At 42.1% G+C, this 15,855-nt stretch overlaps 1 protein-coding gene across 2 annotated transcripts in view; it reads right to left on the bottom strand.

Moving 5' to 3' along the window:
* Positions 1 to 11,607: 11,607 nt before the first annotated feature.
* COG3 (component of oligomeric golgi complex 3) overlaps positions 11,608 to 15,855 on the bottom strand; it is a 65,730-nt gene continuing 61,482 nt past the window's right edge. The window contains exons 22-24 of one of the 2 annotated variants that reach the window (XR_014469746.1): positions 15,613 to 15,711; positions 13,782 to 14,251; positions 11,608 to 13,700 (exon numbers count right to left, since the gene is read on the bottom strand). Coding sequence is in view for 1 of the 2 variants with exons in the window: in XM_083168963.1 (XP_083025089.1) it covers positions 14,222 to 14,251; positions 15,613 to 15,711 (129 nt within the window). In the remaining variant the exon portion in view is untranslated. Of the gene's footprint in view, positions 14,252 to 15,612; positions 15,712 to 15,855 lie in introns of both variants that reach the window. The other variant, XM_083168963.1, reaches the window with a different exon arrangement.

Here is a 15,855-nt window from a genome sequence, read left to right as displayed (position 1 = left end):
GGGGGTATACAAATCCAAATTGAAAGAAGCATTTAGTAATTACAACTGTTTAATATGTAGCTGACCTTAAAAGTAATTGGGCAATTGACTCAACAAACTGTTTCATGGACAGGTGTGTTCTATTCCTTGGTTATTTATTCATCATTAACACGTGCAACAGGTTTGGAGTTGATTCCAAGTGTAGAGCTGGCCATACATCTACAGATTGATTGTCAGCTTGGGCCGGTTGGAACAAAAACCTGGTAATGTCTGAATGACAGTTTTTGTCAGTTTTCCAGCATTTTTAAGCAAATGGTCACCTGTCATTTGCTCTGATTTGGTCTTAACACCCATGAGAGCACGCATTGTTAATGATATTATAAACGGTATTGCTCTGGAGGGCTAAAATGAGGCACATCCTTTGCGGTATCGATTATTGTCTATGGGGCATCAGAATGTTAAAAAGCAGTGAGTTTGTTGATGATTCTTAAAAAAACGCCACTGACTACACCCAGACCAGGGATTTCATTGGTTTCAGACTATCTTCTAGAACAGGGCTGGGCAACACCGGCCCTCCAGCATGCCTTGCATCAGTTTCAGCATGGCCACATAGCAAAACTAATGCAAAGCACCCTGGGATGTGTAGTTCACTAACATCTGGAGGGCCGGTGTTGCCCAGCCCTGTTCTAGAAGATAGTCTGAAACCAATGAAATCCCTGGTCTGGGTGTACTCAGTGGCATTTTTTTAAGAATCATCAACAAACTCACTGCTTTTTAACATTCTGATGCCCCATAGACAATAATCGATACCGCAAAGGATGTGCCTCATTTTAGCCCTCCAGAGCAATACCGTTTATAATATCATTAACAATGCATGCTCTCATGGGTGTTAAGAGTGTTCTCCGTCATCAATTCTGACTATATGCGAGTGTTCGAAGTCCCCACCACCGCCACGACCTGTGCATGGCTCCGAATGCATTCGCAGCCACGCACACAGGGGGAAAATCACTCACCATCAAATGCTGACAGCGCTGAGTAAGTCTAGACTTACTCAGTGCTTCGAAAGCCATGGGGAGAAAGAGGGCGCTGCTGATGTCAGCAATTCTCCCACCCAATGGCCGGCGTTCTGCCCCCAAACTCCCTGTGCCTACAATCACTTTGGTTACAGCCAACGAAGGAAAGCCTTACGCAAGTGGAACCCTGCATGCACACTGTGGACCATACGCATACACGGTCCTTGGATTATCAGCCAATAATTCACAGCTGTCTGAATGGGTCTAAATCGGGTTCTATGTACCGGATTCTGAGATCTAGCAAAATGCCTTCACAGCTACGATTCACGATGCAGTGGCTGAGCAACTAACTGCTCTGGGATTTGTTGTTAGAACTGCTGCTTGTGTACTTAGATCAAAACCATTGAACGCACATCAGCCAATTATTTACATTCGGCGTAATCCTATGGTCGCACAGTATGGCCTCTGAATGTAAGACATCGGAGCCACATTTACTTTGTAAAGTATAGGTGACGCACACAAAACCACCATCACAGCACATGCACTGTACGACTTATATGCAATGATTTAAACATTTCATTTGCCTCATTTATGTCTCTACATACGCACTACAGTATATAAGGTCTTTAGAATGCTCTATGTTTCTACTCAGAGCCCAGGTAAGTTACGAGACATCCTCGTATTTACCCAAGCTTACAAATTTATAATACGGAATTTAGGGGGTTATTCAGACCTGAACGCTGCGTTCAGATAGTTGCCGCCCAGACAGAGGGCCTTATTTTGGTTCATTCTTTCTGACAAAATCCTTCTTAGATGGGCAAAACCATGTGCACTGCAGGTGGGGCAGGTGTTACTTGTGCAGAGAGAATTAGATTTGGGTGGGGTTTTACTTCAAAGTGAGATCTATATTGCAGTGTAAAAATAAAGCAGTCGGTATTTTCCCTGCACAGAAACAAAATTACTCACCCAAATCTAATTCTCTCTGCACATGTTACATCTGCCCCCCCTGCAGTGCACATGGTTTTGTCCATCTAAGAAGGATTTTGTCAGAAAGAATGAACCAAAATAAGGCCCAGAGTGATAACCCACCCTGTACAAGTCTACAAATGACTTGCAAATGGATCGCTGATCAGCTGCAAATTCACTCACCATTGAATGATTTTCCTAGTCTCTGCAAATGTAAGTTTGACCCTTCCATAACTCTGCCACAGATCAGTGGCGTAACTACTGTAAGGCAGCCCCAGCAGCCGGTTGGGGGAGCAAGTGGCAGCAGGGTCTGTGTGGGTGCCAGCACCCGCTCGACGCACTGACATGCTGCTACCTGCCGCTGCCCACTTGCCAAGCACCGGAGGCGAGTCAGTCGCAGCGCGCGTGCGGACATGGCAGAGATGACAAATCCCCCCACTAATTCAATTGACTGTAAACAGAGCCGGCTATTGGCTACTGTGTACAGAATGGGCGCAGATGGGCGTTCTAGGGTGGCCTGGGATGCGTTGGAGCCAAGGGAAGCAGCAGTGTCTGCTGGTCTCTCTTCCTCTTACCTGCTTCAGCTTCTCCGTTATGCCTGGGATGGGGGGGGGGCCACAAACATTTTGGTAGGGGGAAGCAAAATTTATAGTTACGCCACTGCCACAGATAGAGGATGATCCAGGCCAGAGGTGATGTCTCATGCCCTCCCTGAGCTCACCCAGAAAGTGTAAGGTTGCTGCCCGTAAATGGTGGATTTCTGTCAGTCAAGTTGCAAGGGGATTGCGATTAGATTCTTCAGAGTTTTTTGGCGCTGTTTGGCCTTGCACAAAGGTACTGCAATCCATACACATGTGCCGTCTTTTTGTAATCAATCATGGTGCAAATTTTTAGAATAGTGATCAGCTATGAAAAATATATGAACTTATTAAGACAAAATTCACTTTATGGTATTTCACATGCAAGGCTTCATATCTGGAAATATCAGAGCTGTAAAAATGTAATTCTATTCTGTCACAACCCGTTAAAATTTTTACCTTGTCTCCAATCGGCTCACTTACAGGAAACACTGTAGAAAGTGTTCAATAGAACATATGTTTCCACAGCTCAAAGGAAACACTTGTAGAGTCAAAATCAGGAGATTGCCTGAAGTGTCATCGACCTAATGTTTCCCTTTCTCATCATTTCTGGCAATGTCGGAAAATCAGTAAGTTTTGAGATAAACTTCTCAGCCATTTGAAAGTCATTGTAAATCTAAACTCATGAAAGAAGCTGTAGCTGTTCTTTTTCTGATTTCTTCCCTTGGAACATTAATTCCTCAGTTGAAAATTATATGTTGTCCCCCTCCTCAGTGGCACAAATCTCAGAGGCAATCGAAGCCAACTGTCATTGGAGCCTGCCTGGTGACAGTGGTTAGGGCACAGTCGTTTCAGACCCTAGAGGGGCCCACATATAAATCTGTCTATAACTGCTGCCTGCGGTCTGCTGGTCACTGCAACAATGGTTAGAGATGGATCTATCAGAGGGGTCTGGGGTGCCACTGGTGCTTGTACTTCTGATATCGCTAGCAGCAGGTGCAATAAAGTTTTGTGGGATTACTGCAATGAAGAGACACAGTAAAAGAGAAGCAGCTAGAAGACCAGAGATGGAGGAATGCAGGGGGGCTGGAGCAGTTGACAAATTTAGGCATTGGAGAAACAGAAGGCATCTGGCTGGAGCTAGAGAGATACTGCTAGGTTGGAAGATATGAATGGGACTGGCTGAAGCTGGAGAAATGCTGACTGAGGGCTTGGAAAGTCAGAAGGGCACTGGCAGGAGCTGGAGACCCTGGGGGGCTGGAAATGTACAAACACAAGGTAATAAGGTTGGATAAGCACAAAGAGAAGTGGCTGGAAATTATTCACAACTGGCATGATTACTGGCACATTACCTCCTCCTCTGCTCCCTCAGCTGTGCTACTGCGCACAGAGGTTTTGTTTTATGAAAGACGTTTGGCTACCTCCAACATTAAAAAGACCATTTCCCCAAAAATGGTCTTATATAAGGAAATTCTACGGAACCAAACACAAGCAAATATATTTAAGGTATTTCAATCCATGAATTGGTTCATGTTAATACACATCTCTTAAGAAACTTTCACTATGACCCTTTGGGTGGCCACCAGTTTTTAGGCTAAACCTGATGATTCTATAGTTTTGGGGCAGAGTGTCCACCTTCTCTTCAGCCTTATACCCCTTTCCCTTAGCTAACTGCTGGGAGTGGTAGACATATGATACTGTATATTCTGCTATATTTTTATGATATGGCTTTCCTGTTTTGCATTTTACCTTACACATTTCTATGTTATTATTGTCCTTCTTGCAGGCAGTGTTACCGTCAAGAGTTCAGTGATAAAAATTACAACTGTACACAACTCATTTTGCACATCTTATTATGTCTTTTATCAGAAGCTTAGTTGTACAATAAAAAGATATGTTCTACAATATATATACTGAAATTATATCATAAAGGAAATCTAAAAGGCAAAACCATGCCTTGTAAATGATAGCCCCTTTATAAAAAAAAAAAAAGAAATCGGTGTTTGGTCGGCATCCCATCGTTATACTCAGGCATCATTACAACCCGCCCAACAATTCTTGGATAGTGCATCCTAGGCAGATGGAGCGCCTCTCTGCTCGCGCCTGCATGATCGCCTCTTCGCCAGTGTCCGCCAGTGCAGGGGATCTGGTGGTTACCGGCACTGTGTGAGAGGCGCTCACTAGGCTTGGCAGGGACGCCGGAGACAGAGCTGCAGCTCGCGGGGACAGTCCGGTGACTACGCTGCCTGACGGTGACACTACACTGACTACGCAAGGCTGCCGCTGGGACACTACGCTGACTACGCTGGGATGCCGTTGCCCTACGCTGACAACGTAGCTTAGCGTGGTGCCGTGAAACTACACCAGTGGATTGTATAGCAGGATGGCATCGCACATGCGCACTACGATCCATGCAGTGTCATTCAATAATCACTCGAATTCGCAGCTGTGTTATCAGGTCTGAGTAGCCCTCTATATAGATAACCCTCAATTATTTTTACATAGTGCACATATTCCACACACACATGCACATACATTCTAGTGTTGATATTGTTGGGATCCAATTAACCTACTAGTATATTTTTGGAATGTGGGAGGAAACCGGAGTACCTGGAGAAAATACACACAAGCATGGGGAGAAAATACAGACTCCACACAGTTATGGTCATGGTGGAAATAGAAACCATGACCTCAGTGCTAATGAACTTTTTTTTATATTAAGAGTTTGTATTGATTATTTTATCAGTAACAACTTGACCCAGCCCCTTAACAGATTGTTATTATTATTTTATTCATAAAAATATGTTTTTTATTGTTAATAATTTCTGGATGTAATGTATACCCAATATAAATAAATAAAAGATTACCATTTTTTATGTACATTTTTCTATTTGGAAAAAATGAAAGATTTCTTAGATATTTTAATATCTGTATTTTTGTAACAACTAGCCCCGCCTTAACCTACCGCTTTGTGTGTCTATCATTACTGTATATATCCTGCAACAACACACTTACAATTCCAGACTATGAACAACTCAATATCACAGCACATATAGGCCACTTCAGCCCCACACATAAGTAAGAGGTCTATGTATTAAGCCTTGGAGAAAAGGATTTGATATGGAATCCCGGCGTGCAGGGAGAGCGCCTCTTCAGCCCCACGCCTCCCTGCACCACAGGAGCTGCCTAACGGCTAGCGCCGGCCCTGCTCTGGACAAAAACTCTTGGGAGAAGAGCATGATACCATTTTTAAGGTTAGTCTCTCCAAAATAATTAGTAACACCAAATAGAATTACTATGACAGAGGAATCTGGAATCCAATCTCTGCAAGATAGGATAGCTAGAATCTCCGTTCTTAGTGCAATTCCTTTTTTTCTGTGCAAATGTAGCAATTGAATATGCTATGCTTTTATTTGCTGTAACTGTTTAAATAAAATAATTAGCACTTATATATTTTGAGACAACAAGGTCACCTTGACGAGTGGTGGGCAGGCTCCTATCATTGCCCAATAACCTCAAATATTAGAGATCAAAATGTTAATGGTGTATGGTGCACCTGCTGTCCTGTTTCTGTGTCGTACAGTAGTACTAAGTTTCAGTGACATAGTACATCCCATTATGAGTAGCTAGGCTTTACAGTCCAGGCCCCCTCCCCTTGAATATATTTTGAGACAGCCCATTACAGGATTGTAACCTAATTGTATAGGTTATACTGTATTTAGATGACTAATATCTCAATTTCTGAGATAAATGTTGTTCATCTATTTACTTATCTATCAAAACATTGCTAAAGCTGCAGACAGATTGCGTATGAATAACTGTTATAAGAATCAGGTTATGTGGCATGGGGCACAGGACAGAGGTGAGCAGCTTCCTCCTCTTTCTGTAACAGCATTGAAACCGGTGCTGGCTATCGCGCAGCATCAAAATTGCTTTCTCAGGAATAACACATCTGTCTCTGTATGATATGCAGTTATTTGTGTGGAGGCGCCGGTATGGAACACCAATCATTCAGCAGGTTATTGAAATTTCTGGCATATTTTCAGGAAAAAAACATTAATTTTGCACGCTCTGAATTACAAATCGCAGACAGTAGGTTTTATCTGTGAGATGCTCAATGGATGCAGGTCAGTTAGTCTGACCTGCATCCACTGAGCGACTCACAGATAAAAACTACTGTAGTAGTAATAATAGATGTGCTCACAATTATATTCATTGACCAATACAGTTATTGCAGATATGTACACAACAGCCAGCAGCTGGACATTTTGAACTCTTTGCATTTACAGAGAATAGTTATAAAATGACCATATTCCCCAGATTTCTACATTTAGAAATCATATAAAACTTTTATTTTGCAATGCACTTTTTTTTTTTCTAATTAATGTGTACGTTTTTCAGGTTTTATGAGTTTTTTTTTCCCCCCTTAATAAAAGGAAAAAAAAACCCTACGCTTTCCTACTTTCTTTCCCACTGGATGAAGGGGAAGTTTGTGAATACAGGATGTAGTCAGAATTAAGACTAAAAAAGTCAAACACCAAAATGTTATGCTTCTGGTGAAGCTAGGTGGCCTTGCCCAAAGAAACGCATTAAGCCAGGGGTTCCTAATCTTTTTTGAATCACGGCACCCTAGAGTACCAGAATTTTTTCACGGCACCCCATGGCCATAGAAAATCTAATTAGATAGGGTTTATATGCAATTCTTAGGGTCAGTTATGTGGTAAAGGGCAGGATTTGCTTCTGTTTGTACACATTTTATGACTGGCAGCCACCAGTACCGGTTTTGCACATAAATAATTAACCATTAATAATTTGAGTTGGTCCTGGACCACCAACTCAGGGCACCCCTGCAAGTGTCCCAAGGCACCCCAGGGAACCACGGCACACAGTTTGGGAACCACTGCATTAAGCTATTTCTCAACTTTGACCCCAGTCACACTGCCCCCTGGAATTGGACTAAGCTGACAAGTCCCAACATCAAAAGCTCTTTGCCTCAAGAACTCTTGTTTTTGGATATACTATAGTTACGTAATTGCCGATTTCTTTACTAAACTTCCTTTTACATAATAAATAAATATGCCTATTTTTATACCTTATCTGTTTGTTTTCTAAATCATAAGCACTGGTACTCAGGAGTTTGCTGCCCACACTTTTATTGGACCCAGCCTCAAATGCCATTGCCTTGCTTCATCTGCATCCACTTGAACTTTGGACATTCCGCCACCCTGCCTAACTCCAGTTGTGGACCAGGACTCCCTCACTTTGGATGACATCCCAGCACTTTATTCTCAACTTTTAAAACCTTTGGGAGATTCATGTATCCCCTGGCCCATTAAGGTGAACGGTAATCTAAGATCCTTAGGTTAAGAACTTTTCTGTTCATAGCTAATTGCTCAGCTTCAAAAGGAAAGTAAATTAGCCAGCCCCTGCATATCTCACCAGGAGACCCCATGTGACAGTGAAGATTCCAATAGGTGGGGCTGTGTGAGAGTTTGGAGATCTTAAAAAGTTTTTGGCACATAAGAAAAATTGTCATTATCTTGGCACGCAACAGGAATAGAACCCTGTCTGATATAATGATCCGGATGAAAATTGGGGAGGTTCCACTCTGTCCCAAACTGCGTGTAATTGGATCAGTAGGTTTTTTCTTTCCCGGTTTATTTTGTTTAAGAATGTTTTACGTGTGACTTTAACTTTTAACAATATATCTTGTAACCTATGCTTTCTGTAATATACTGTAAAAGCCTTGTAGTGTTTTCACTTAAATTAAAAGTCATAATTTAGTTTTGGTGTCTGTTGTTATCCAGCCCAAGCCTCTGATGAATTTGCCTGGGCGCTACTGTGTAATTCATCATTTGGTGTGTCGGCAGATCCAAAGCGGTCATGGACTAGGTCCAAAAAGTACTATGGTTGGTGACAAGCGGAAAATCGTGGTGAAATAAACACACGCTTGGAGTATTCAGTAAATGGGTCACGTGGCAGGGCTTCGCAGATTGGCGTATCTGGGAAATCGCCACCTAGGATCGTGACAGTGCAGTTTTCCCGGATTTTCTCCCATATCACAATTTAACAAATACATTACCCTGGACAACTTATAAAATATGTTTGTCAGTGATATATATATATATATATACATACATACATACATACATACATACATACAGGCGGTGTGACCCCTTTATGACACGCTCGGTTATTGATACACTTTTAGATTTTTTTTCTAAACATTTTAATATCATTTACCATGGGGTTTTTTGGTAAACCTTCAAAATATGGGAGGCTTTTTGCTTCATCCTGTACTGTTCTCCCATAAGTCAGAGCTTGAACATGTTATCAGGATCTTTCAGATGTTAGTAGATGCATAAAAACCGCATCTATGTGGCCCCAACTTCCATCCTTTCAGTGCTGAAAATCCAGAAATGTACAGTCTGGCTAAGCAAGCAAAACTGTACACAGATCTGGTTCCTTGGATCAGTGTATGCCTCTGTATGGCCAACTGTACATGCAGACCTTAACGGAACTCACTGTGGGTTCCGTTAAAGCAGTTGACACATTTGTTATTTATATGAACACAGTGTTAATGCGGGTCGCAATGGGAGCACAGATTGTAGTTTTCTACTTTGCACATAATGAATAAGTGCAAAGTAAGAAAAGTATCCCAATTTTAAGCTAAAGACTATCAGGGGTTGGTCAAAAAGCTCTACAGTACTACACACCTTTCTTATGGCCACAAACAGCCTTCTGTACTAAAGCCGATTACACACAGTGAGATATTGGCTAATGGCCGATTTTGACTAGATGCACAAGAGATTTTGGCTAGATGCACTGGATATTTTGACTAAGGTTAGTCTATGATCTAGTAAAAATTCCCTTGCCTGCATAGTCTATCTATGCTATGACATTATTTGGTTCTTGTTTCCTAGCACGGCGCCCATCGCATCGTATACCATAAGCCTTACAATGGTATGCGATGCGACGCGATGGCACCCAATCTTATACAATTTAAAATCATATACAATTGTATATGGCATACAATGCGATGGTATACAATTTTAAATTGTATAAGCACCCTAATGGGTGCTTTCAATGTTAAATGGCCCCCCTATAAGATATTTAATTGTATAAGCACCCTAATGGGTGCTTACAATGTTAAATGCACCCCCAGTATCAATGCCAACCCGAAACGTGGCGAGCGCAGTGAGCCCGCGAGGGGCGACGGTACACTTCCTCCGACCTATTCATACCCCCACTATCCACGTCGGCGTGGAGTTGATTTTAGATAGTGTGGCGAGCGCAGCGAGCCCCGCGAGGGGACATGGAATACATGTAAAGTAATACGCGTCCGCTCACCACGCTTCGGGCTTGGTGGCTCGCTGTGCTCGCCACACTATATAAAATCAACTCCACGCCGACGTGGATAGTGGGGGTATGAAAAGGTCAGAGGACGCGTACCGCCGCCCATCGCGGGCTCGCTGCACTCGCCACGCTGCGGGTTGGTGTTGATAGTGGGGGTGCATTTAACGTTGTAAGCACCCATTAGGGTGCTTATACAATTAAAAATCGTATTGCATCGCATGCGGCTATATGGCATGCTATGCGAAACAATGCATAAGATGCCATACGATTGAAAATCGTGGGCGCCGTGCTAGGAAACAAGTACCCATTATTATTATAATTTTATTATAAGGAGCCACAAGTGTTTTGCAGCGCCACACAAAGGAAGTGGAACAGTACAGGGAGACAAAACTTAACATTACAGTGAACAAAAATAGAGCACAGGTAAAATGAATGCCACAATTCAATACACATTACAGCTTAAATGTAAGTAGTGTGGACTTGATCAATATGCTACTAGGGGCAGGTGGCCAAAGATGGAGATGAGTATGTGGACGAAGATAATCGCTGAGTGTTTGAGTATGGGAGAGCTGTGACTTAAATGTGAAGAAAAGAGGTCTTCTACAACTGGAGGGAAGAAGAACTTACAATCTAGTAGGAAGGGGAGACAGACAGATTACATGAGGTGCAAGCAGGCGGGAGGTGGCTTGATAGCAGGATGTAAGCAGGCAGAGATGGTCAAGGCATGAGGCAGGGGGTCGGAGGATCAGCCCCAGTACTATGTTATGTGGCGTAAGGGTACACTTTGATGAACAGATGAGTTTTCAGTGCACGCTTGAAGCTTTGAAAAGTCAGGGAGAGTCTAATGGAGTGAGGGAGTGCGTTCCACTGAAGGGGTGCAGCACGGGCAAAGTCCTGAACTCTAGCATGGGAAGCGCGAGAGGGAGCATGAATGGAGATGAGGTTGGAGTATGAATGGACATGAGGATTAAATACTGACATTAAGACACACTGGGAGATTTTAAGTTAAAATCTCCTGCCAAAATCTCACCATATGTACAACCCTTAACCATGCCATCTTACTGGCAAGTTTATCGGGGTCCATGGTGGTTTCCCCACACTAACTAGAGGTAATTCCATGCAGACTTAAGCATAATCTCTGCAATCCACATTTTCCAACTGAATAGTAAAGTGGTTCTGGTTGATAGATCTGCAGTGTCTACATAGTCAGTAGGTCTACCACAAAGGTTTGACATGCAATAGGTAGACAGGGTCAAAAGGTCATGCATGTGAGCGCAGCGAGCCATGCGAGGGTACGTGTTACAGCAATTGAGGGTCTATGTCAACATTTGTTGACATTGACACCAAAAAAAGAAAACCTTATGTTGACATTTTGACCCGGTCGACATTTTGCATGTCTATTTCATGTCGACTTTTTGACCCTGTCAACCTATTGCATGTTGACCTTTTATGGTAGACATAACGATTGTCTATCTAATAACCCGCATCCATAGTGAAGGCGATAAGTGAAAGCAGCCCACAAAGTGCAGGTAATGTAACCACTGGTAAACCACCACCAACTGCAGTTATCTGAATGCCCAACACAATAATGGCACGGCATTGTTACAATAACCAGGCTCTGCACTGTCAGTGCTAAAACAGCGCATATACAAGAGAACGCACATAAGCCACTTATCAGCAAGGTAGAAGGCAAAACCTTTATTTAAAAAGTTATTAAAAGTTTATCAGCCAATTTAAGCACTTTAAATATATAGTTTTATGTACATTTGTTTTGAATCCCTATTAAACTGTACATAGAGGAACAAGCAGATACATTTTAAATCATGTTATTGTTTATTTTTGTTCTTCATAAATGAAAAAAAAAAAAATGAAATATTGTTCCCCAATTTTAAATATATCCCATTATAACTACAATCTCTGTACATGGCATTAAAACATTTTATATATACAGTAATTCATTTAAGTTATGAAACAGAAAAACACATTATAAAAAGGATGTAAATATACATATATTACAAGGCACTGGGTACAATTTTGCTATTGACGGTCCAGATAAGGACTGGTTTATGCCACACAATCTCTATAATTACATTCCCAAAACCCATGACCTCAGAAAGCTGTACAGAATTTGATTCCTAGATTGAATTTCCCTGGATGATTTCCTGGTCACCGAGGAGCTACAACAGAAGTTGATTTTGTATGAATAATATGAAGCACCGTAATATTAATAAGTATACATGTGGAATATCACATCGAAGAAGCAAAATGTACTCATAATAAGTTCTCTACTGGGGTTCAGGAAGGGAACAGCACAATTATAAATGTCTTCCTACAGGAAATAGAACATTATATGATATTTCACATACTCTTCTTATCTAGAAAAAAAAATATTAAAATTATTTTTGTAAAACAGTCATCCAATCTGTGCCCACAGATTCTGTCTTTTCCGAGATAACGGGGGGGATTCAAAACAATGAGGACAGCGCTGTTGATAAATGATACCACTGTGCTGCAGACGCAGAAACTGCACTCATTCATAGCCCTAATACTGAGCACCCACCAGGTGTCAGTCTTCCAGAGAGGTCACCACCTGTGCTGTGTGGTACAAAGTACCTGTTGGGAAGTCCTGTTCCTATAGTATCTCTACCAAAGTACCCAAACTTTCACCAAATAACGGGATGAACCAATTTTGAATAAGCTGCTATTGGTGTTTCTATTAGAGGCTGCCATGAAAATGCTGTTTTTATGCAGTATTTAACAAGTGAAAGGGAAGAAAATAAATACATATTACAACCTTCCTACATCAATCTTAGTGTCGTACAGTATAAGTGATAGCAGTTAGATAAAATATAATGTAAGTTGATTTAATATGTTCATCTGCCAAGATATGTCAAATGAAATGTCATGAGCCATATTGTCATTTATATGGTAATGTATATGCCATTATTTGTTCTCTAGCTAAAAGGAAGTATAAAGATGAATAAACTAATTAGGCGTTACTTCAAAAATCTGAAAGCGGGATTTTAAATGCTAAAACTAAAGCTCCGCTCCTCACTCTCCACACTGATCTCTTGTATAATAGATCTGCCTCAACAGAACTGGAGGAGTCGGGACGTTCTAATCCTGGAGCTCCAGAAAGCCACAGTAGCCGACTCTACACAGGAGAACAGACTGCCCATATGGTTCACGGCACTTTCTCTGGAGCATTGTAGATGCCAGATCTACTTGTAAGTAACCAACTGAGACATGAATATGCTACAAAAGCAATAGATGGCAAGTCCAAGCTCTGAGACATTTCATGGACACAGAGGCAGACCACACAACATGTGGCAAACACCTGCAGAACAATACTGTAGGAATGTAGGCTGCACCAATGTTGGAGAACACGACTGAATATACTCGGAATCATGTTGTATGTTAAAGTATTCCATCCATCATTGTCTATGGCAGAGGTTCCTAAACTGTGTGCCGTGACACCCTGGGGTGCCTTGGGGGACTTGCAGGGGTGCCCTGGATTGGTGGTCCATGACCAATTCAAAATTATTTATGACCAATGTATTAGAAAACTTGTAGAGAAACAAAAGTGAATCCTGTCCATTACCACATAACATTGCCCCTAAGGATGAGATATAAACACAAATTACTTAATTTAATTTTTTTTCCTACTGTATCAATGGGAAACTTTTGGCCTATGGGTGCCATGAAAAAAAATCTTATACTCAAGGGCACCGTTATTCAAAAATGTTTGGGAACCACTGGTCTATGGCAAAGGCAAGGAGCTCAGGGGCATAACACACCAGCCAATCAGCTCCAAACTGGCATTTTCAAACACTTTCAAACACAGTCTGTAACTTGGCAGTTAGGGGCTGATTGGCTGGTGCCTTATCACTGGCGACTATCACTTCATCAGGCTTAATAAATCTGCCCCTCATTCCTGGGACCCCTATGCGTTTACTATCCAGGGGAAGAAAACGATATCCCTTTTAAACAAAATGTGCAGAAATCTCCTTTAACAAATGTTATCAGTAGTGTTCCTTTGAGTGGGTATGAACGTACACTGTGATATGTATGGGACAATACCCCTGCACTGTGAGGCCAGCTATACCATTACACCAGGCTAACTTTCAGGAGCATGATTTCAATGTCAATATCCAAAAGGTTTCCAGAGAGCGTAAAATTGCTTTGGTATAACGTGGGCTCATTCCTCTCTTTACACATGTACGTGTTTGTGCAATGTCCTGCGGTCTGCTGCAGATCATCAGTTCTGGATTTCTGCTTCATTTCTCCCAGTAACACCCAGACGAAAGGGACAAGTTTAGAAATCTTCAGCTATTTAGACATTGACAGCAACAGATTCACCTAAGAGGAAGAGGAGGGGGACAAACTTGTCAGCACGTGATGGATTAAACGAACCACTTATTCTGTAAATGAATGTGCAGTCCCTCAGCGTCTGGTATACAATAGAAAGGGTTTATTTTTAGTAAGCTTAAATGTATCCATACCTACAAAGTGTGTGTGTAGATTAGATATGTACGCTTCCTATCATAATGCACATTTCATATGGGCTAATGCATTGTATGCATGAGTACACACATCTCCTCTCTAATACCCAGTCAACACTGATTAGGAAAATGCTGTTGTAGTGGTTTCTTCCGTATGGATGGAAAACTGCTAAGTTACCACGGTAACACAGCAGATATGGAGGAGGGGGGGGGGGCAGAATGCAGAAAACAGTAAATAAATAAAGTTCTATGCAAGAGCACCGTATTTCCATAATCACTAATACTGTTGGTTAGCGAGACTGATGGGGCAAATACTTCCTTCAGTGTAAAGTTTTGACCATACACAAAACCAGCAGTTGTTAGGAGTCCCCAGTTATTAGACAGAGGCTCATGCAGAGTTGAATACAAGACACTTTTGACGTGGGATCCTCCATGTGCCCAGAGCAGACTGTCTGCATTTACAGGCAATGCAGAATCTTCCAAAATTCAGGGGTAAATGTATGATGCTCGGAGAAGTCCTATCTATTTCCATAAAGAAAGTTATGTGCAAGGTGATAATGCTCCAGCCAATCAGCTCCTGTCAATTTACATATTGTAGCTGATTGGCTGGAGCATTATCACCTTGCACATAACGTTCTTTATGTGAATAGATACCACTTCTCCAAGCTTCATACATTTACCCCTGTGTCTTATTTCTGAAAACAGGTGAAGAAGAATAACTGGGTGGTAGCCGGACAGTCACGCCCCCCCCCCCCCCCCCACACACACACACACACACAGGTTACCAATATGATCACCACTGTAAAGCTAGCTGCACATGCACAGGCATAGTATTGTAAGTGGACAGCTTAGTGAGCCGTGTGGTGCCGGCCAGTGGCGTAACTTTAGTCCTGCAGCCCCTGCGGTGACGGGGAGGCGCTGCGGGGCTATAGTTACCCGCTGCCGTCTGCTGAAAATGGCTGCCCCCATACAGCAGACCGTTTTTTAAGGTTGCTAGAGGAGGCCACCGTCTACTCTAGCATCCTCAAAAACTGTCTGCATTATGGGGGTCATTTTCTGAGTGTCACTTTTTATATGCTGCAGGAGCAGGGAGAGTCGGGACCTGACAGAAGCGCCGGCGGCAGGAGGTACCGGCTGCATGTAATAGTTACGCCACTGGTGCCGGCTGTATACTTAGTACAGTGCTCTGTGACTGATAGAGATATCAATGCATTGTACCTGCTCCATGGACGGACAAGCAATGATCTGCAAATCCTCACTACTGAACTCTTCTTTCAGCATCATGTGGATCTTTTGGAAGACTTGCTGAATGTTATTCTAGAATGTGACAATAAAAAGGAATAACCAATTAAACATTTCCAGATAGCACAATTATTCAAGTGAGTACTACTACGTCTTTCATCCAGTTGTATATTGGAGGGATAAGTATTTTTCTTCTAATTATATATGTAAAGCTCGCTC

Source organism: Crinia signifera, chromosome 2 (assembly GCF_055691185.1).
Source record: "Crinia signifera chromosome 2, ASM5569118v1, whole genome shotgun sequence".
NCBI lineage: Eukaryota > Metazoa > Chordata > Amphibia > Anura > Myobatrachidae > Crinia > Crinia signifera.
Note: the sequence above shows the minus strand (reverse complement) of the source record. Positions and strands in the feature narration are given on the sequence as shown.